Genomic DNA, 24,249 nt, shown 5'->3' with positions numbered 1-24,249 from the left:
AGTGCACGCCCGGGCAGCGGCCAGTGTTAAGTGAGGTTGGCGGCAGAGCGACTTTTTGTGAATTGCTACCGAGTGCTGTGTGCTCGTACATAAGAGGTGAGGAAATATCTATTGCGCTGTTCACCGGATCCAGTCGTCTTCAAACACCATGGCTTCAGATTCGGACAGTGAGGGAGCCTTTTCCACCGACTGTGCTACTTCCGGCACAGAAAGTGGTCGTCGCAAGCGTCGATCTTCCGTTTCTGACATGGTGAGACGCGTCGAAGAACGTAACGCAAAACGTGCGGCCCGGGGCAGCAGCCCTCCCGTCCCGGCGGCGCTGGACGGCCGGTCGTTGCCCCGGGCTACAGGGCTGGCCGCCCCGGCGTCCGGTCCGGCCGGGGTGGGGCTGAACACCGAGACGCTGAGCGCCATACAGCAAATGATCGGCGACGGCATACAAAAGGTTATTTCTGCGTTTGAGGCCAAATTTGATCGGCTTGAAAAGAGGATCTCCATTCTTGAGGGTGAAGAAATGAATCGCGACATAGAAATCAGAAGATTATCTGAACAATTAGAGATGCAAGTTCACGTCAATATTGAGCTGCAGAAGCAGGTAGAATCCATGGACATGAACGGGCGGATGACTTCGCTGATTTTCACCTGCTCGGACTTCGGGAAGCGTCGGCCAAATGAAGAGATCGAACAACAAGTCGTTGATGTTATCAACAAACGCGACCCGGACATCCGCTTGACCGCTGCGGACTTACAGACCGCACATCGCCTTCAGGGCGACGACAAAGTGATCGTGAAGTTCGCGAAACAGCGGGTACGTGACTCTATTTATGAACGCCGCTTCTCCATGAACTCCGGCAGTGCTCACTCAGCGCGCAAGGAAAGGCTGTCACCTCTTTATGTAAATGAGAGCCTGACCCCGAGCAACAGAGCAATTTATAATGAACTCCTCGAGGCTCGTAAGCCCTGTAACGGTGCGAAAATCGCGTCGGTGTTCACTCGACGTGGCGTTGTGTTCTGTCGGCGTGTGAAACGTGGCGACAATATCATGGTTGCTGATCAAGCCGCCCTCCGGCGAGTCTTGGACGGCTCCCGTTTCCCGACTCGGCACCGTGGCCGTCCGCCGCCGCCCTCTGTTCACTCGTGCGTCCTCCCTGCGGTGGGTGCCTCCGGCGGAAAAGCGGCGTCATCGCCGTATGTACGTTCGGCCGGGCCCGGTAAGGGAACATCAACGCCTTCGTCTTCATCCGGTGCCCCACAGCCGGGTTCTACTGCAGCGCAATCCTGTGCCGCGTCAAACTCCGAGCCGGTGTCGGCCGCGAGGCCGTCGACGGAGTCGCGCGGTGAGGTGCCGAACAGTCCGGCGGTCGCCGCTTCTGGAGACCCGGTGACGTCAGTCGTCTGAGCCCGGTGAGACCGGTGCGCGGTCACCGGAAACCGTTTCCGGTGCAGGTCTTCGTCACCGGGTTCGGTCCGTTTACTGGTCGTTGAAGTAAGTGCTCCTAAATAGCGCCTTGATGATTCTTGGTAGATGTTTGTCTTCTAGCATTAACGTACAGCTAACCAATGACGCCTGTATTAGACGAATTTCTTGTGTCTTGTATTAGTGAACCCTGCAAGATAATATAGAAATGCTTTTTTCATAAGATATTCATTTTTATTATTCATTTATTTATGTATTTAGTTGTTTACGTGTCATCTCAATTTTCTACGTATATTCTCGTTTGGAAAAGTTTTCTGATCTGTAACAGATAGCTTAGACGTATCAGACTTTTGACTAGACGCATTTAACCTGTTGTGAGAAGTTATCTGCCATTATGCGTCGATAATTGCTGCCCGGAGCGGCACGCTCGTGCACTGCTGTGTCTGTAGAAGGTCCATATGACTAGCCTGCGGACGGCCGTAATGTTAGGGGAATGGGAAGTGTGGGGTCTAGAGGTATTGAGTTCTTTTTTCATTGTAAATGATGGTTTTACTGGTGATATACGTGTTAGGTTTCCTTTGGCGTGCATATACTGCCATATTTGTCTGTGCCGCGCGGTGGTGCCGGTACAACCAAGACCTCTTAAAACATATAGCCTTGCTGTAAATCTACCGGCTGGTTCATGAAGGAAGTTTCGGTGGTTTCCTTTAATACGAGAGGCTTACGCAATCGCACCAAAAGACGATCCATTTTTCGTCATCTTCGAATAAAGTACAAAAAATGTATCGTTGTTCTTCAAGAGACACACTCTAGACCGTCGATGGAAAACACATGGAAGAATGAATGGAAGGGACAAATTTTCTTCTCACATGGTTCAGAGTCAGGACAAGCAGGTGTTGCTGTGTTGGTTCCGGGTGGATTTGAGTATAGCGTCAATGAATTACTTGCTGATCATGAAGGAAGATTAGTCTGTGTGGAAATTGGATCTATACCGAATAAAGTAGTGTTGTTAGGGGTATATGCACCTGCCGTTGACGATCAAAACGTAAAATGCGATTTCTTAAATGAACTGAGACAAGTCTTGACTGATTTCAGTTGTGCTAAAATAGTTATGGCGGGAGACTTTAATATTAGATTAAGTTCACTCGACACTGACAGTCATTCCTTCCGGGAAAGCAGAGCTAGTAAAAAACTAGGAGAGTTGATAGGAGAATTTTCTCTGGAAGATGCTTGGAGAACACTGCACCCAACGGAGAAAAAATTTACTTGGAGGAGAATAAACCCTCTGCAGCAGTCTCGAATTGATATGATTTTTGTAAGCAGCTGGATAATCAACAACAATGTAGTAAAAGCCCATATCGATACCGGCATCCTGAGTGACCACAGCTTTATTACGTTAACATTTTGTTTTTCGGATGAACCCCGAGGGCCCGGTCTGTGGCGCTTCAATAATTCCCTTCTTTTAGATGATGAATTCATTAACGCAGCTAAGTCTGAAATAAATAAAGCTTTGATAAAAACTGAACCTTATCATCAAAACATTCAGAAAGGAGTGATAATCGATATGCTATTAAGCAACATAAGAGTGCTTGCGATAAAAAGAAGTAAGAAAATTGCGTACGAGCTACGTCGCACAGAAAATCTTTTATATGACGCATTAAGTAAATGCGAGTCAAAGCTCGCCAGTTCGCCGACAGAGGAACTGGTCAAAGAGTACGAAAATACCAGACAAAGATTAGATGAGATCAAAATTAACCGTGGCAAGGCAGCAATTTTGAGATCTCAAACAGTATGGACAGAAGAAGGGGAAAAGCCAACAAGGTATTTCATGAGAACTGCACAACAGAGAGCGATGCAAAAAACGATAAGCACCCTCCAAACTGATGACGGATCGCTAATACAAGGTAATCGACCTATTCTCAACATGTGCGTTGAACACTTTCAATCGCTTTATTCAAAACAATTAACTAACGAAGAATATCTAGATGAGTTTGCCTTGAGCGATGAAGACCCAAGATTAACGGAGGAAGAGAAAAATAGATGTGAAGGGTATATAACGAAAGAGGAATGCAGTGCGGCATTACTTGGCATGGCTAAAAATAAAGCAGCAGGAATCTCAGGATTTTCTGCCGAATTTTTCTCTTTCTTCTGGAATGAGATTGGGGACATAGTTGTGAGCTATTTTAACGATGCCAAAGATAACGGTCAATTATTCATAACTCATAGAAGAGGGATTTTGACGCTAATACCTAAGAAAGGTGATCAAAAGTTGCTGTCAAATAAGAGACCCATTTGTCTCCTAGATGTTATTTATAAATTGATTGCCAAAGTGATTGCGATAAGAATAAAGAAAGTTGCTGACAAATTGGTAAACAAAGATCAAAGTGGGTTCTTGAAAGGGAGGTATATTGGTGAGAATTCGAGACTCATAGCAGATGTAATAAACTATTGTGAGTCAGATGACTTAGGAGGTGCAGTATTAGCGGTAGATTACAAAAATGCCTTCGATTCAATCAACCACGAGTTTATTTGGCACACATTGAAAGCATTTAATTTTGGTCCTGAATTGATAGCATGGATAAAGCTTTTATATAACGGCTCACTTCTGGCTGTTTGCAATAACGGTTTTACGTCAAATTGGTTTGCGTGCGGTCGCGGTACTTTTCAAGGTTCTCCGCTGAGTGGTTTACTGTTCAACTTAGTAGGAGAAATACTAGCGAACAAGATAAGAAGAGATAGGCTAATCAAGGGAATTACCATTGCTGGCATCGAAGTAAAATTGAGCATGTATGCCGATGATACAACGGTATTCTTGAACTCTGAAGCGTCGGTGCATAGAGTATTAGAAGTATTAGACAAATTCAGAAAAGTTTCTGGACTTGAAATAAACAGAACGAAAACGAAATTGATGTGGGTAGGATCAGCTAAATTTAGGAAGGAGGCCGTGGAAGGAATTGAAGCTGTCTCGAAGTTGAAAATCCTTGGCATCACCCACAGCGCCGTCGCTGACTGTGCGGAAGAAAACGTAGCACCTGTTATTACAAGGATTAGGAATGTGCTGAACAATTGGTCTCAGAGGCACTTAACGTTAAAGGGACGCATAACCATTTCAAAGACGCTTGTCGCATCCCAACTAGTGTATCTAGCTTCCTCTGTGAGCATCCCTAAGGTAGACCTACAAACGATTCAAGGTTTGATTATGAAGTTTTTATGGAGGGGAAGACCCCCGAAAGTTGCCGCCAGTGTCTTGTGCCTAGGTATTAGAGAGGGTGGCTTAAAAGCGCCGGATACATTGAAGTTTTATGATGCATTAAGGTTGCAATGGGTTAAACGAATGTACACAAATGTGGACTCGCAGTGGAGAAAGATTATTCAGGCTCGCATAGGAAAGTATAGCATTGATGATTTGCTAAGGAACCGTAACGCTAGGCACTTAGTTAAAAAGTCGAACATTCCTGATTTTTATAAACAAGTGGTCGGCCAGTATCAAGAGTTATTTTATAAAGAACCTTGCGAAGCCCTCCAAGCAAGAGCTGAATCGATTTGGTATAATGACACGGTATTAATTGGAGGGAAGCCTGCCTTTCAAAAGGAAATGTATGAAGCTGGCATTAAAATAGTAGATGACTTAGTTGGGCCCGATGGAAGTATGCTAAGCTTCAGTCAACTGAAGGAAAAAATGCCACAATTAAGAGTTGACTTCCTCACACTGCAGAGCATAAAAAATGCAATACCGTCCAAATGGAAACAAATGGTTAGGCTAAACACCAGGGCTATGCTGGACCCAGATGATAGAAAATGTTGCCTTATTAATGTGAGTGCCACTTTGAAAGTTTGTTTGAGGGCACTCATGTGTAATCACATATACAGAAAGTTGTTAACGATTAAAACACCTACCGCTCAATGCAAATGGGAACAAGAGGGCATTTCTTTTGATTGTTGGGGAGATATGTACGAGATACCGTACAAAGTAACAACGTCTACTAAATTACAATCATTGCATTTTCGCATTATACACAGATATATTCCAACACGTAAATTCCTATGTTCACGAAACATTATTGGTAGCAGATTATGCCTGAAATGTTTTGAGGTAGATACGCTCGAACATTTCTTCTATCGCTGCACTGATGTTCGCGAAATCTGGGATAAGGTGCTAGGTAAGATAACGGCGGCCTTTCGACTTCCAAACAGTTTCGTAAACGCCAAAACGGTGCTTCTCGGTAGTGCGTCCAGTCCAAATATAATTAACTTAGTAATTTTATTGTGCAAGCAGTATATCGTAGCATGTAAATTACAAAACAATTCTACTCAACAACCAAGTGTAGAAGGTGCGATAAAAATGGTCATGAACCAACACGAAATTGAAAAAGCGATTGCCAAAAAAGATGATAAGCTCGACCAATTTTGGGAAAAGTGGGAAAAAGTCGTATACAGGAACCACGGAGGCTTGTTTCAGTGAATATTGTCCGCAAATAAATTCACATGGTCGTTGTGCCGGCACTTGGACGTCGCGTGCATACTTTATGGCATGTGTACGCAGTGCGGCGCTACACTGTGCGCAGAGAAATCAGCCTCGACGCACGAAGCGTCGACGCGCGACGCGCGCGTCCGTTATCCGCCGGCCATCGGTCGTGACCTGCCGCCCAAAGCCTGTGTGGTTGGTGTCGTGAATGTGGGCCAGTGTCATGTTTATGTCCTTCTTTGATTGTGATTCGTGTAGCTTGTGTGTGTTGCATAAGTGATTTGTACGTCCTTGTGTTTCGTTAAATTTAATAATAAAGAGGTGAGAGGAGAAAAAAAAAAAAAAACTAGGTGCTACGTAAGTTAGTTCGCCAATGACACGCAAGAACCGCGCAATTCACCATGAGAAAATAGTACAAGTAAGTAGGTTCTATATATGGCAGTACCGGAAGCATGCTGCTAATGACGGAAGATCATCGTACAAACCCCTGGAGCGCTCAGTGTGGCGTAGCCGGACCTTACCTTATTTGTCGGCAGTTTCTCTGAAGGTGACTAAAGGGAATTTGCCATTCATCCGCCTATATAGTACCTATGTATAGTACCTAATATTGCATGTCTGGATAAATTCCAGCTAAAAGGTTGATGTAGCGATGTTTTTAATTGACTTTCTTAGTATTGAAATGGTTACCAAAATACCAACAGTAAAACGAATCAAATGGTAGTTAGCAATGACCTCCTTTGATCAATTCTGGGACCTGAGTGACTTACACCTGACCTTAGCCTGAGGTCAACATCTTAAATTGACTTCAGCGAAACAACAATGTGCGTGACCTTGACAAACACGACAGCGCCAAAATCGGGGCTCTGCAACCATTTGTGGTAAAGTAATTCAAACAAAAAACCGTACCGTAGGGCACCTGGTCCTGAGCTGACCTCAGCGGTCACCGGCTGACCCAGATGAGGAGAACTTGAAATTGTGTACCGCCGCTGCGCCTCGTACCAGCACGCAATCTTGTTTCTTCCGGGAGTCTCTAGTATGATTGGGGCGAATCGGGGGTGGTCTCTACTCGCCCTCCTCGCCGTATGGGCCGTATGTAGAAAATCGATAGGCCCGGTGCGGGCCAAGTGAGAATATATATTACTGACCGGGCCGACGAAATTATTTGGAAACGAGGTTTGCAAAATTGACGGAGGCCCGAGTGCGGAGCACGAGGGCTGGAGTCAAACTCGGCTTGCTAAATCTGACTCCAGCCCTCGTGCTCCGCACTCGGGCCTCCGTCAATTTTGCAAACCTCGTTTCCAAATAATTTCGTACGGCTTAGGTCAGTAAGATTTTTCCTACATGCCGCATGCCTATTAAAACGTTTTGACAGGTTTTGGTGACACTTATACAATTGTTTTGTCCATAAATTCCTAACAATGATTGGGCTACTGCTGTAGATAAAGCTTTGAAGGAAATTCATAGAAGAAAATGCATCAAAATACCTTACTTCAAACGGAATCGTCTCTGAAAATATTACCTCAGAATGGCATAACAACTGGATATCCAAATTCCAAGGAACATAATACATGAATAATTTGCCACGACATAAGAACAAGAAGAAAGCATAATATTTCTAGTGATTAAACGTTGAATTTTCCAGTGCTCTTGCAAGAATCTTTTCTTTATTTATGTAATCGTACTTTTTTGATGCCCTATGGCTAAACTTTCGTGAAATACATTATATTTTCCATATTTTACATGTTTGTTTCGAGGAAAGGACTACAACTGTCAAATAATACCGCAATAACTTAGGCCCAAGGTATCAGAGGACATATCAAACGAAGATCAGACAACAAGCGATAAACGGATTTCGATTATAGGCGCATATCTTACCATAATTTCGGCTTTGTAGCCAATACAAAATATTTCAAAACCCTTGATAAGCAGAGCAGATATTTTTATCAAAAAATGTTAATTTTCTAATTTTACGCGGCAAATATCATGCATTAATGATGTCAATTATACATTCCCTGTCAATTATACCTCTGGGCTAATGCGATACACTGTAGTTTAGAGGTCATTGCCCTGGGCAGTAAACCCGGGCAGGAAACTTTTGTTTCCTGCCCGGCCTATCAACTAACATGGCATTTTGACACCGACAGTTTCTTGGTCATAGTTTTACTGCCCGGCTCGTGCTTTGCTTTTCCCATACCTGCTACATTGCATGATTAAATCGAAACATCCAGGCATTTTAATGGCACGTGCACTGTACCACACTTTTCAAAGTTTAATGCAGTGCTTTAATATTGTCAGCCGTGTGGTTCAAGGGGTGTGGTTAAACGCGTTGAACCACACGGCTGCTGACGTCACTATCAATTATAGTTGTGAGCTTTTTGGCAGGTATGGGAAACACCTTCCAGCCCTAAGGCCGGGAATTCAATAAATGTCACCTCGCTTTTTTAGCGAAAAGCACCTCAAGCCTAACGGCCCTCGGAGTTTTCGCTGAAAAACCTCGGTGACATTTATTGAATCATCCCGGCCCCGGGCAGGAATATATCAAGACATACCCCGGCATGTAGGAAAGCTTCTTCATCCAGTATCAATCCACCTCGTTTTTTTTTAATTTAGTTCGAATGTTTGAATGGACGGATTGACAGAGCCGAGGCCCACGCTAAGCAGAGCTTGTTGCGTAGACCCCGACTCCTACCGCCCGATCGCGCAATTCCTGGTAACGGGAGAATTTAGATGCCAAAGTTTAACGTGCCCTTCAAAGCCGGACACGGCCTGTCCCACTCAACTGACTTCAACTGGCTGCGGATGCTCCCACCAACCGCAGACCATCCCCGTCAGGAGTCTAAAGTCAGGAGTCCGTCAGGAGTCAGGAGTCTAAAGGAGCCGTTTGAAAAGGTGTCAAGGCTATGTATTCTAGGCTAGCCCGACTAAACCTCGTGCCGCAAATAATGATTAAAGGAGACTTTGTTACGAAGAAGGTTCTTCTTCTTTTGATGTTTTTATATCAAGATAATTTACATTCTGATGCACACGCCAATAAACAGCACTCATTTGCATTCCTCTCGCTGTGGCCTTTGTCAGCCCAGCTTCGCTGAGTGAATACGAAGGAGCCTGAGGCGACCTTTCGATAGTGATCAGCATGAGTGCCATTCTTTATTTGTCGTCATTAGGTAATTTTCCAATGATATGCACCAGTTTTTACTCATTTTTATGCCAAATCGTTTCCGTAATAATTTGATATAACTATTTATAAGTAACTAAAATGGAATTTAGTATATTTGGGCAGAAAAACCTGCAGCAATTTGAACAATGGCTTTTGGTTTCGAGCGATATCTATGCAACCGTTTCAACATAAAACGCAGTTGAAATTATATGTCTATGAAAAAAGGAGTCAGTTTGTCATTTATATGGTTTAAAAATGAACATGTCAACGGAAAAGCATTAGCCATTAACCAACAATGAGGAGTGATGTAGATACGAACGCCTAAATATTGACTACCGGCTGGACTACGTCAAACACCATATTCTCACGAAAATGCGATCGGAAACAAGTTCCCTTTTCGGTGAACTCTTTCCGGTGTTAGGACTTCTAAACCTAAATTTCTAAACTAAAATGTGCATCGTTAAGGCTCCCTTATACCAAAATGCCACGTTATACTTAAACCCTCACCCATCTTGGCGTTTTTTACAAGGAGGGCTTCTGCGGCATTTTTGTATTTCACAAATTATGAGTTTTTGCGTTTCGGAGAGGTCGGGTAACGTCAGGTCAGGTCGATTATTAGGCGTCCTACCGGTTATGCGTAAGGCGAGTCTTACCTTTGTTTCTATCGATTCAGAGCGCAATGAGCATATTATTTCAAACTATTGTATCAGGATTCAGGTATACCTATATTTATTTATATTAGTATGATTTTCAAACTTTTGTCCGTTTGTTAGTAGATAAATGGAAACACGACATCCATCATTGCTCAATGTTCATGCGTACCCGTCGTAGTCAGCCTTGGGGCCTATACTGTCCGGCACCTCGCCAGAGTGCTGTGACCTTGACCTGACCTCGTCGGGGAGACCGTGGCGTGCCTGGCGTCGGTCGAGCGCCGAGTGAGCGAGTCTGGGTTCAGGCAGACCTCGCGGGCGGCGAGCGACGGCTGGGGCTTTGTGCCGCCGCGCCGCGCCGCGCCGGTGAGCCGTGAGCGTGTCTCAGCCTTCCACTCCAGTCAGCCATCGGCTTCCCTCTTCATTTTACCTCCCTCCCAGGTTCCATACCATCGCCCTGAAGTCGCTCTTTAATCGCCATTTAGGTAAATGAAAATGTACGGGAGGATAACATCGTGAAACTAAGGAACTCAAATGTTGGATTTAATAACGCGTGAAATTGATGAGGTAATCAAGATTGATTAAATCATTTCGCAGCAGTATACTGAATGCTTTCACCTAATAGCGAGCGCCATATATGGAATCGCATCACTTTCCTGTTATCGTTAACGCAGCTTTTTAGGATCACTCACTCAGAATATTCATGAGGGCTAATCTTCTCATGATGAAATGACCCAGTTATATGAAATAGCCGGAAACAAGTCAGGATTTGACTACCATTGTTTCATTAATTTAACGATGCATTAAAATGACAACGGTGCTAAGTCGTCCTTGATAAAAATGACACATTACACACTTCATAGTAACAATAGCTTATGGCGGACTAAAAGAACAGAATCTAGTCTGAAAAAAGGAAACAACACCAGCTCAAAATAAATGCTGGGCTTCAGAATGCAGACGATGACACCTCTCAGCAGCTCAGAAACTTTAATATGAGATTATGTTTACGGGGAACTGAGCTGGAACCCCACGATAAACACGTTCCGAAGAAAGAACATCAGAGCTGGGATGAAAGCCAGCGTAACAAAAAGACGTCTGCTTTCATTTGGTTAGCATTTTAAAGACGAATAAGATGGACGCAGGCTTGAGCGGCCATACTGTAGGAAACTGTCCAGCCAAAGCAGGCTAATTAAGGGTGCGTTAACTTCGGAGGTGGCTCCGCTCAGCGTTGGTGTCCGAGCACTACTACTCCGATTCTCAGCCAGTAGATGTCACCAGGGTAGAACGCTTTTTTCCCACGTTAATGACCTTCTCCCCCTCCTCATTTCACGGCCCTTACGATAACGACGTTTGGTTACTGCGCCGGCGCGGCGGGCGGCGCCGACTGAGGGAGATCATGGTGTGTAAACACCGCGCGGAAGGAACACGTCTCTCGACAGGCCTTCCCGGCGCCGTCCTTAGCCTGGTGTAGGTACGTCCTACCCAGTTAGAACGAAACTGATTATTTGATATGGATACATGTTATCGAATATTGAGTCTGCCGCAGCTCTAGTCACAAGAATGCGTCTGATATCCTCACATGATTGACCTGACGGCATTGTTTTAGTGAAATGCAGTGCTAGATTCCCATTGCTACACATACTACCAGTAAAACGCCTTATAGGACAACAAACGGAGCGAGCGAGAGGGTGGGCCTTGCACGTGGGAAATTGTGAGGGGATACCTACCTCCAACTGACTTGTGCACGGTACCCTACTAACCGGTCTCTAGCAATGTGCCATATTTGAGCGCAATCGACCCAGCCGTTCTCGAGATCTAGAAGCGGCACCCTGCACGTGCGCACGTGCAAAATGGGTCCTTACTGACTTTTGCACGGCACCCTACTAACGGATCCCTAACCGCTAACCAAATCTGAGCGCAATCGGTCCAGCCGTTCTCGAGATCTGGAATCGACCCCTGCACGTGCGCACGTGCAGCAGCACCCCACATGAACTGTGGGACATGAAAATGCATTGCCTAGTGGGTGCCTACTGCCTACCTACATGCAAAGTTTCAGCGCAATCGGCCCAGTAAGTACCGAGATATTACAATTGTTACAAAAATGACCCCTCTTCGTTTTGCACGTGGCACGTGCATAGGGGGTCACCCACATGCATCGAAAGAAGTCAAATACTTGGTAGAAGGAATCAAGCTACCCTACAAAAATTACCGCAAGTAAATCGGCCCATCGGTTGCTGAGTTTTTTTTTTTTAGCCTTTCAAAAGCGTTACAGCCCGGGCCTGGTCGGGCCGGGCCGCTCTTACTGAGATTTATCCGTTATATGTATTGAAATGACTTCGCTTGCTTCGCTCGCTCCGTAACAACAACGGGAAGTTCAGCATCTATTTTCTCATTTGAAGCTAAGCCCCATGCGCACAATCTTATTTTAGATGGAGCAGACTATGAGCTGGAAGATTCGTATTCCATTTCTCATCTATTTCTCATTTGAAAGCATGTCGTTTGAAGCTAAGCCCCATGCGCATATCAAGTAGACTCTGGACTGGAAGTAGGTACAAACTACCTACAAATATTACAAAATATCAATTTTACCTATAGGTAAACGGGGCATTGGTATGCTTGCTTGCTTTTATAGCAAGCTGTATTTTATTGACTGCTAGCAACCATGTAATATGTTCCTTGGGAACTTCACAGATGGAGCAATTATCTATACCTACCAACCATCCACCTTTTTTCAAACGGCTGCTATACTTATGGAAGGGATGATTATTTAACTTGCTTCTCCGGTGCCACTGCCAGTGCTCTACCTCCTCCCCCTCCCCTCCCGGACGCCATCCACTCCGTCCATTCCATAACTGACTACCTCCAACTGGTCAAGCAGACAATGGATCCTATCGTCAATATTTGGAGTCGGCTTACGCCGCCCGTGACCTCAGTCACAGAGTGCACAACAGCATACAGTGTCCTAAATACCAGGGTTTCGGGGTTGGAATCGTCCGGGGTCGTGGCAACAACTGGGGAGTCAAAGTCGGAGTCGTCCAAACTCTATCGACGTCGACTCTGGAGCATGTAGTACGTATGTATTCTATGTAGTCTAAGAGCATGATTTGCCCATGCAGTCGATAATCAACACTTCCGTCTTGGAAATAAATGTTGCATATGACTTACCTTTGTCCTATCTGGTTTGCATGACAACCCAGCCCTGTGCAACAAAAGTATAGAAGTCTTGTCGTTTACAACGCTACCAGCAACCTAGCCGAAAACTTGATGTCGCAGGTGGCAAAAACCCTCGGCGGTAAACGGGTAAACCACTACCAGAAACGTGGGTACCATGACCGCTGTGCCGCAGCAGCTTTAGCCTTCCAGTCCGGCAGCCAGATGCACATCGATGTTTTCAAACAAAAATATCAAAAAAGTCCAACAAAGATCATGAAAAAATATGTCAATGTCGCTCAAAAGAAACGTCTCCAACGTCCCAACGATCCGGCCAAAAGGGTTAGCAGATACGTCCGGCGTTCTCTCGCGGGGACAGATGGGGACTACGGACCCGGCTGTGCAGCACCCGAGAGGACCGCGATATTCAGCAATATCAGCTCAAAACAAAGGAGTTCTTAGACAGCCTTGGAAGCACTGCTGTGGAGCGTGCCCAAATCGCTGAGAACACTGCTGATGACAAGGAAGAGTGGCACCACGAGCGACGCAAACGCGTCACTGCGACAACCTTTCACCAAATAGCGAATATGCGAGACTCAACGTCAAACAAAAACATCATGAACAGACTTCTTAACGATACAACAAAAGATTTAGATACACCTGCTCTGCAGTATGGCCGCGTCAACGAGGAGCTAGCTATACAAGCATATGAAAAGCAAACAAACACTGAAGTGAAAAGACCAATTGGGCTGGTAGTGCACCCGAAGCATCCATTTTTGGCCGCCACTCCTGATGGAATCGTTTCTAAGTAGAAGTGAAATTCCCAAAAGTGCAGAGAACACTTCACTGGAAAGACTGGCTGCGTCTTCTAGTAGACCAACTAGTTTTTTTCTTGACGACAAACTTGAGCTAAAAAAGTCACCAATATTACACCCAAGTTCAGTGCCAGTTTGCTTGCACTGGTGCAAGGTTCTATGACTTTTTTGTCTGGACACCAAACGAAACGTCATGTCAGCGCATAGCTGCTAACGAAACGTTCATCGCAAACAAACAGACTGGAAAAAGTGAAGGCATTTTATGATGAGTGCATCGTGCCTGAAATGATAGATCCCCGCAAAGCACGATAGGTACATGCCGTTCCGTGAGCGGTCAAGGTATAGGGAGCCCAAGGGCAAAGACGTGAAGAGAAAAAGCATGTTACAGGATGAGGCGACTAGCCCTGCCATACATCTAACAAGCTGAAACTGTTTTTGTCACTCATCCCATCATGGCAAAAAGGGTAAAAAAGGGAGCGACTCACAACAGTGCATGAGACTTCGATGTAACATATCATTGGCTCAGATGTCGACCACGCATCGGCTAAGGTAATTTCAGCAATCGTGTCAAAACTGAAGCATTCGCTCAGCATCATGCCGATCTCATTTTGTGCTCCTTGTTCTGTGTCAGTTTCGTGTCATGTACGAATGCAATATGTCAATGCATGCCATGGATGCAATATTATGTACCGGTTATACTGGTATGTTTTCATTGGCTTCGCCTCTGCACTGTGTCAGCAGAGCAGACGCCATACTGGGGATATACATGTGTGATGCATCGCTGATATATAACTACTGATGCACTGTTTTATTATTTTCCGTGAGTATTACAATACATAGTAGAACTGGTTCTTCCTTCTTGGTCTTGAGCTTCACCATGTGGTTGCTATATACCGATACCACATTATTTGCCGACGTGTTGTGAATTGTGATCGCTATACAAATGCAGCTTCAGAGTAGGTACTATGCGATTGTAATATTACTGACGTATGAAGACAGACTGGCCACAATCAAATTCAAGCATGCCATCACAGTTCACATGCAATACCCATGTTTATTTAGGGGAGAAGGTAAAGTATAGGCGCCATGGTTGGTAGTTGGTAACCTGTGTATCGATATACTACTTATATAAAATCCACTTATCTCATTCAATCCACCCACCATCCGTATTTTCCTCCGACAACCCCGAGTTCGCTTCTGTTCCGGCAGAGTTTCACGGCCACCGGCACACGCGGGAACCCCAGACCGTAAATCACCGTGTGTTGACAGTCCCTTCCCGCCGCGCCGGTCGGCGCGACTCGCGGGTTTTATTACATGGGGGAACGGCAGGGACCGAGGCGGAGACCCATACGACATCTAGCGGCACTCCCTTGAACCAACAAAACCGTCAAAAAGTGGATATGAATCGGGCTTAATTCCAGTCACAGTTCAGATATTTCTGAAAAGTAAACTTCATTTTCGTGTGAAGAAATGTTCTGTGCACATTTCTATGTAGCCGGTTTTTTATTTTATGCCTCACACAAAAAATGAAAGATGAGCAAAGTTTTGCTTTCATTTTTTGCAACATTGCAAAAAGAAAATGGAAAATCGGAGTACATAGAATTGTTGTCCACTTTGAGGAGATGCGGGTGCCATTCATTTTTTGCGCCTAGTTTGAATGACATTTAATGAATTTCGGCTCAAACTTTTCAGTTTTTCCACCTTTATCGTGCAATATCAACGTGAATATTGCACGGAATCAAACAACTTGTCCAAAGTAGGCTTTGTATACCCATGGAGCAGGTACATGCCAAATTTGAGGCTAATATCTCTATCGGTTTTCAAGATATTGCGGTTTTTCACCTCCCATTGACTTAACATTAACATAATTGTCACTTTCATGTGCTAATATTACCTAACTTACTATTTATTTCTGATCAATTGATACGCATGCGATTTAGCCAGCTAAGGTGATGTAAGTTCCTACACTTTTCTTTTGTCATGTTTTCTTTTGTTACACATGTTATGCAACGTGCATATCATTGCAGGCGTTAGGAAAACGAATTTTGAAGAAAAGCTGGGATCAGGTGGTGCTGTATAACTCGTATCTTATGTTGCGGTGCTGCGCGTATCTGTATCTATTTCTCAGACCCAGACCACATTAGTATGTGATTGTGTGAAACAATACCTACTGAGTGCTTTTCTTTTGTTTGTGTTGTGTAACTACATGTTCTTTGTACTCGTTCTATGCCATTGCGCCTCCCTGCATGCATCCCTAGGAAATTGAAAGCAAAGCTATCATAATAATGTGAGCATCGGTTGTTCTCCGTCAGGCAAACGGGAGATATACCCAGTGGAGATGTCAATCGGATACCAACTTTTTGGTGTACCGATGCCAAACCGATACCAACTTGGCATTTGGTATTTCAAGGCTGGTGTATTTTGGTGTTCTGCTGGTATTTCATGAATCCTCAGTTATGTAAAAGAGGCTGTGAATTTGGTAAAAAGTTGGTATTTACCTGATTTTCCCGAGATGGTTTGGTTTCAGTATTTTCCCATGGTTATTGTTGGTAGGTATTTGGTTTGGTATCGGTATCACGGTTTTCCGAAACTGACATCACTAATTGCCATCGTAGTAGCGCATATCAGCCCAAAGTCGCCGGGTTCGCATTACCGAACTTAGAATCGACGAGCAGCTGTCGTCCTCCTTACCTCCCTCCCCCTCTCTCTCTCTCTCTCTCTCTCTCTCTCTCTCTCTCTCTCTCTTTCTCTCTCTCTCTCTCTCTCTTTCTCTCTCTCTCTCTCTCTAACTCCCTATTTTCATCGTTTCATTTTCAATCATCGATGATCGAAATACCCTTCGAAGAAATATAAGAAATATATTTTTGGACGGAGCGCGTTAAGCACTTAACCCGCGCCGGGCCGGTGCTCTGAGATTCCGCGCCGGGCCGGGGGGGGGGGGTGTGTCTGAACACCCCCCCCTTCTAACTCGGCTCCCGGGCCACGTAGCGACACGGGGTAAGCGGCAATCGAAAGAACGTCCAAAATAAGGACGAAAACACTTCGGTCATTTTTTGGGTCAGGTCAAAGGTCAGGTCACCAGAGGTCACCAAAGGTCAAATGTCCACTATTTCAACATTTTGGAAACTGCCAACGGCTATCTCGGGAACCGATGGAGCTACAGCACCGCAGAAAAGCGCATTCGATAGGCCTTTTACAGACCTTTCTGAGTAATGTTCTCAGATTTGACCTCAGGTCAACGGTTTAGCCTCCAGAGGGCAAAAACTCCAAAAATAGCCGGTTTTACGAAAAACGTTTTTTCGGCAATTACTTTTGACTCAAAAGAGCCACGACATTACTTTTGCCACCATCGTGTTCCTCTCGTCGAGATGCGTCGAATGAACTATAATTTGACCTTGAAAGGTCAACTTGAAAATTTGACCTCAGGTCAAGGTCATGACCTGACCGGAAAAGGTCATGTTGCATATCAGTCGATCCGCAACGTCGAGCCGAACACATCTAAGGCGTTTTCAGCGCTCTAGCACGTCTCTATCAGAAGTTATTAGCGAAAAACTGTTAGATTCTGTTCGTGACCTGAGATGACCTCGGGGACATAACGAAGGGTCACAGTTGCCATTTTCCGGTTCAGTGTGTCCATTTTACCTACATCTCGATGTTTGAGAGTGTCTAGAATAGCGTTCGTGCAAAACAGACGCTTTTCAATTTTCTCCCATTGACTTATAATGGAGAGGTCGCAAAATTGACCTGACCTTAGGTCACCGATATCAAAATTCCGAGATACACATTTTGTAGATAATGTTGCTCTTATCAATCGCTGAAAGTTTCAAGGCAATCGATCAATCGGTGTAGCTATGACGAGCATTCTTATTTTGTCTGAGGTGAGGTCACTTGGCGTGACCTGGTGACCTGACCTAAGGTGACCTGGGTCTGAAATTTTCACAACATGTGCGGAAAAGATGGAAGAACAGGTGTGCCAAAAACGGCGGCGCTTCGCGCCGCCGTTTTTGAGATATATGCGAAAAACCGCAGGGGGGGTGTTCAAACACCCCCCCCCCGGCCCGGCGCGGGTTAAATAAGCGGCCCAAACCAATAAGGTGCAGCTGTGTGCATAAGAGCTATGCTGATTGAGTATATGATAAATAGTAGCATAGATAACATGAATCATGCTATCTATGATAGTACGCCTCTTCAATTATCTGTATTTTATTGTGACGGCCCTATTACGGATCCTATTACTCCGGCCGCGCCTGATGCGGCAGTTCTTTCACGACCCTGTGGTCCGCGGGACAAACTTCTCTTCTTAGACAGTAACAAGCAAGAATACTCTTGAAATAAACGGTAACTCGGTGAAAGAGAGACTCATCTCTATCACAGCAGACGGCGAAATAACCAATTTCGCGTCAAACGGAACGAACTATATTGCAATCCTTTTGATGAAGCCTATTGAGAAAAGAGCCAGTCCCCCGCCTACCGCCTATACATCCCATAGACGAGCACAGAAATCCAAAGTAAGCAGCAAGGATGTCCATTGTTTAACCCGCGCCCCAGTGGCGGTCTCAGCCAACTTCGCCCTAGTGGGGGGGGGGGGGGGGCATATGTTACCACCCACCTCTAACTCAAAAACTAAGAGGGCTAGAAAGACGCGGTAAAAAGCAGTCGATAGCTCTCAATGCGTACGTTTGAAAGTATTTCGGCCATTTTTCACCTTAGAGCAATAGTGGGGTCACCAGGGGTCATCAAAGGTCAAAATTTGCCAATTGTCATTATATTTTTCAGAAAACATGCCGCTATCTCAGGAACTATGGTAGCTAGAAAAACGCATGCAAGAGCAATCGATAGCTTTTGATCTCTTTCTTTGAAAAGGTCATAATCAATATTGACCTCAGGTCAACGGTTTAGCCTCCAGTGGGCAAAAACTCCAAAAATAGCTGTTTTTACGAAAAGTGTTTTTCGACAATAACTTTCGACTACAAAAAGCCACGACATTTCTATTGCCAGAATCGTGTTCCCCTCGCCGAGACGCGTCGAATGAACTATAATTTGACCTTGAAAGGTCAACTTGAAAATTTGACCTCAGGTCAAGGTCATGACCTGACCGGAAAAGGTCATGTCGCATATCAGTCGATGCGTCTCAACAAGACAAACACAATGCGACCATCCCCAGCGTTCTATCTCTTTCCAATCGCGAGTTATTGGCAAAAAAACTGTTTGTAGCCTCAAATGACCTCGGATGACCTTTCTAGAGGCTATTAGCAAAAATGACACCTTGTTCATCACGAGTGGACTAAATCATTGTGATTCTGAAATATTTGGACTGTTCCTATGCGTAAACACGGATCTAGAGGCATATTCATTTTTCTCCATTGACTTGTAATGGAAAGGTCACGCCACTGACCTGACCTTAGGTCACGGATATAAAAATCCGAGATATACAAATTGTAGGCGCCCATAACAGCATGCAATCCACCAAGTTAAAAACCTTTCTGACAAACACTGCAGGCTGGACATGATTGCAAACTTTTTTAGGCTTGGTCAGTTAACTTGACCTGGTGACCTGACCTGGCATGACCTGGGGTCAAAAATTTCACACATTGTCCAAAATTGCTGTACCAAATTGATGTACCGCGGTTTTTTATTCATACGCAAAAAACGCGACAGGGTGGTCACATATGCCCCCCCCCCCACTGGGGCGAAGGTTAATGTTCATATCTGGGTGAGTGAGTTTCAATTTGTCTCCCAGCAACATTTCAGACTCTCGCTGGAGATCGATTTGATCTCGGAGGAAGTCTGAAGAGAGATATTACCTGCCGGAAGTAGCAATCATTGGCATTGAGCGGCCCTAAATCGACTTGACCTGCGTTCCATACATCAGTGAGAGAAACTCGCTCAATGCCTTTGCATGCATTGCAGCACTTATGTAGACATCACTTCTGTGCATTGGGACTATTGCTGACAAACTGATATTTTCAAACATTTTGTGCTTTTACGGAGCGCATGGTCATAGAAAACGAGTAGCTTTCGAACAGGAGTTGAATTAACAATACGTGTCATGCGTTATGCGTATGTGTTAAACCAGCGACGAATGCAATGACAAAGCCCTTTGTCAAAGTAGGTAATAGGTATCCCTGGATGTCTGCGATGATAGATGACCGTTATTCCCTTTTTCAGGGCTGACTGTCCACGTGCTGCTGGTGTTCTGGATACCCCCGGACTCGCCCGCCAAGGTGAAAGTGGCCACCATCCACTCGGTGGCGCTAATATTCTTCCTGTTCAACCTCTTCTGGTGGATGCCTCCTGTTGGTGGAACCTCTGTACCAAAACTCGGTAAGTGCCTCACAGGAATAGCGCGTATGCATTGACATTTCTGTTCACTTTAACCTCTTCTCAGTGATTTCAAGGTAGCTTTCGAGTTAGATTAGCAGTTTTCACGACGGCTATCTGGTACACATTTGGCACACATTTGGTCAGATTTGGTGCAGGTTTGGTCAGATTGGGTTCAGTGTGCTTTTTTCGTAGCTATTATCTACGGTTGCACTAATTGCTTATATGCCTTCCTTGTCATACTATCAGACATTATCATCGACTAAGACACTGAAATGAGTTTATAATTTACAGATATTTGCTATAAAAGAAATTTGGTACAAATTTGGTCAAATAAGGTGCATTCGCCAGATAGCCTGTGGTGAAAACGGCTACTATCTACATTATGACTGCACCGGTAGTCACTATGACCATAATCAACTGAACACACTCGTTGTCCAGGCATTACATGGAATGCCCAAGTGACGACCGGCTTTTTTGCAACGATTACTGCAGATGTGCGCAGGGCTGGAGTCGACGAATTTTCTGTGACTCCGATTCCGACTCCGGCTGTCAATAACCAGATCCGACTCCGACTCCGACTCAAGACAGAACTTTCGAATCCGGCTGACTCCAACTCCAGGTCCGACCTCGCAGCCTTGCCAGATCTGCGGAGTCGATAAGATTTTCGGTGACTCTGACTCCGGTTGCGAAAATCGACTCCGACTCTGACTCCGGTTATAGCTGTCGACTTTACCGGCTCTGATTCCGACTCCGCAACCCTGGATGTGCGAGTCCCCGCGCCTTTTACATATTCAAGTGTCACCGGTGGAACGGGATGGTGGTGCATGATATTGGACGTTGAACTCCGTGGCGATATGGCGGGTTCAAATAACGTCTGGCCAAATTCATTTCTAACTCAAACATAATCTAACCTAACCTAGCCTAACATATTGCGTAAAAACTACTTTCAACTACATAACAAACGCCTATAATCAACCATCACCTGACGTGTTATGTGAAAAGTAGACAACTTAGGTTAGATTAGGGTTGGGCTGGGTTAGCTGTGTTGGTTAGGTTTGTGCTGAGCCAGGGACAAACAGCTCGTACATCTGCAGTAATCGTTCCAAAAAGTGCCGGTAGTCACGTGGGCATTTCATGTAATGCATAGGAAATGGCTATGCTCGGATAATCTCGACCATAGTTCAGCGACTGCCGGGTCTCCACCTGGCATTCCATGAACTATGACTAAAAGTTTCAGGCATTCGCTGTAACGCGCGTATTTCTACGAATAGTTCAGCCTTTGCCGGCATTCCACGTAATGCCTAGACATTGCATGAAATTCCGGATTTCACCCGATGCCTTCGACATATACACTGGTGCTAGATACCGTATGTATAATATAGAGATCTTCAGGCAGGCAAATAGGCCAGATAGTCTGTGGTACACATTTACATAGGTACGGTATCTATCAGTGTATGTATGTAAAGTGATGGTACACGCCTAAACTGGTTCGCTCGTGTGACGGATCCGCTGTAGTGACGAACCCGCTCGTATGACGGACCCGCTCGCACTGAGCCGCTCGTGTGACGGACCCGCTTGCACTGACCCGCTCGTGTGACGGACCCGCTCGTACTGACCCGCTCGTGTGACGGACCCGCTCGTACTGACCCGCTCGTGTGACGGATCCGCTCGCACTGACCCGCTCGTGTGACGGACCCGCTCGTACTGACCCGCTCGTGTGACGGATCCGCTCGTACTGACCCGCTCGTGTGACGGACCCGCTCGCACTGACCCGCTCGTGTGACGGACCCGCTCGCACTGACCCGCTCGTGTAACGGACCCGCTCGTGTGACGGACCCGCTCGTGTGACGGACCCGCTCGCACTGACCCGCTCGTGTGACGGACCCGCTCGTGTGACGGACCCGCTCGTTAGACCCGCTCGTGTGACGGACCCGTTCGTGTGACGGACCCGCTCGTGTGACGGACCCGCTCGCACTGACCCGCTCGTGTGACGGACCCGCTCGCACTGACCCGCTCGTGTGACAGACCCGCTCGTGTGACGGACCCGCTCGCACTGACCCGCTCGTGTGACGGACCCGCTCGCACTGACCCGCTCGTGTAACGGACCCGCTCGTGTGACGGACCCGCTCGTGTGACGGACCCGCTCGCACTGACCCGCTCGTGTGACGGACCCGCTCGTGTGACGGACCCGCTCGCACTGACCCGCTCGTGTGACGGACCCGCTCGCACTGACCCGCTCGTGTGACGGACCCGCTCGTGTGACGGACCCGCTCGCACTGACCCGCTCGTGTGACGGATCCGCTCGTCAGACCCGCTCGTGTGACGGGCCCGCTCGTACTGACCCGCTCGTGTGACGGACCCGCTCGCACTGACCCGCTCGTGTGACGGACCCGCTCGTGTGACGGACCCGCTCGCACTGACCCGCTCGTGTGACGGATCCGCTCGTCAGACCCGCTCGTGTGACGGACCCGCTCATGTGACGGGCCCGCTCGTTAGACCCGCTCGTGTGACGGACCCGCTCGTGTGACGGGCCCGCTCGTTAGACCCGCTCGTGTGACGGACCCGCTCGTGTGTGCCGGCTGCAGTGTCGTTCGTCAGCGCCAGCCTGTCGCTGAGCGTCGTGTCGGCCGTGGCGGCTGTGGTCGCCTCCAACCTGGTGACTCGGTGCCAGCCGCCTCCGGCACCGGTGCTCGCCGTCTTCACTGGACTCGTCGGCACCGTGCTGCGGCTCGGCGACCTCAACCAACAGGTAATGCATCCTCAACGAACAGCAGAGGCCCCACTAGGACCTCACCCAGCAGGTAATGGCACACAAGGATCCCAAACAGCCGGTAGAGGCCTCACGGACCTCAACCAGCAGGTAATGAAGCAGCGGCACCCCAACCAGAATGGAATGACCATTGAAAGACCCAGGACTAGAAAATGCGTAGCTACAGAGGATGCTGAGCATACTGTCTGCAAAATACATCTAAAATAAAAGACAATAAAATGACTGATATTATACATTACCAGCGATATCAATTTAAGAAGCGACATGGCTGATGCTGCTGCCGACTAGACTATGGTTGAGAATTGAGATGCTAAATATGAAATCACATTTTTCTGGGACTGGTGAAAACCTGCGATGAAAAACGTCTACCGTGCGAACAGAGTTCAGGAACCTGCTGCATTGATGGAGTATCCTCATAAATATGCTCGACTTTACAGTGCTCACCCTGGCATAGGGAACATGAAACAGCACTTGGTTTTGCAGAGCTCGAGGAGTAGCAGCAAGTAAAATAATTCTAGTAAAGCAGGCTCATCTCTAAATAGTAGAGGATGTTTCGAATGAAGATAAGGTCGTACTGCCGTCTCCTCGCAGCGATACATGTTAGACCGAAATGACAAGGGAGATTTTCGCATTGGAGAGGTCGTGGCACCATGGCAGCGTGCTCTAAGCCAAATAAGAGGTTTATGTTGAAGTTTGTCGGTTTTGATCAAATGGGTTTTGGCATCCCCTCCTCCCATAACGCAGCTGTGCTGTGTGCAGTACTCCAAGATCGAGCGTACGTTCGCACAATAAGTGAATGTAATGGCTTTGGGGTTAGCATACAATGATCGACCATTCATCCCCGTGATGAATGATCGGTCTTGGTTTAACATTTAGTTTATAATGAAAATATCAGAATTGGACCCCGCATTAGTTTGGAAACGGTAGGATAGCAATAAAGCTGGTATCCAATTTACATCTAGTTGGCACTCACCGGCCACCGCATATTGTTGGTTGTTGTGGCAATGTTTACAGCTGGCAACGAAACAAGGTTTTTCAACAAAGCCCGCTTCAAATTAAGAACCGGCCTACACAGGACGCCATCTTTCCAAGCAGAAAAGGGAAAATTACTGTGTGCACGATGTAAGTTTCTCGTCAGACATCTGAGCTATGTGTTTCTTTGCAGTTTGCAGTGGGTCACTGTTCGTTGACGCACTGGTTAGTCTGGACTAATAGAGTCGATTAGTCTGGACGAGAAGAGCCATTAAGTCTGGACTAATAGGGTCAATCCTGAAAAGCAAGAGCTCTCAAGTGTCCAGTCCTGCCTTGACCGTATGCCTGGCGAAGATCAAGTCACATACGGGTACCATACAGTGCAGTGATTGGAACGCCCGACGCCAGCCCGACGCACATTCACAGAAGATGGGCTGTGGACAAGGTGTACTAATATTTGAACCACGCGTGTCCTGTTATGCAGTGATAACCTAATTACCTGATAATATTGACACTGCTTACTCTGAAG

General features: G+C 46.2%; 1 protein-coding gene across 1 annotated transcript in view; it reads left to right on the top strand.

Moving 5' to 3' along the window:
• Nucleotides 1–24,249, top strand: part of LOC122381975 (acetylcholine receptor subunit alpha-type acr-16-like) — a 51,428-nt gene that overhangs the window by 19,398 nt on the left and 7,781 nt on the right. The window contains exons 7-8 of the mRNA XM_043366783.1: nt 19,823–19,978; nt 22,564–22,727. Of these exons, the coding sequence (XP_043222718.1) occupies nt 19,823–19,978; nt 22,564–22,727 (320 nt within the window). The remainder of the gene's footprint in view (nt 1–19,822; nt 19,979–22,563; nt 22,728–24,249) is intronic.

Source organism: Amphibalanus amphitrite, unplaced genomic scaffold, assembly GCF_019059575.1.
Source record: "Amphibalanus amphitrite isolate SeventyFive unplaced genomic scaffold, NRLGWU_Aamphi_draft 000131F_arrow, whole genome shotgun sequence".
In the NCBI taxonomy this organism is placed as follows: Eukaryota; Metazoa; Arthropoda; class Thecostraca; order Balanomorpha; family Balanidae; genus Amphibalanus; species Amphibalanus amphitrite.
The sequence above is the reverse complement of the archived record's forward strand: the minus strand, read 5'-3'. Positions and strand labels throughout refer to the sequence as shown.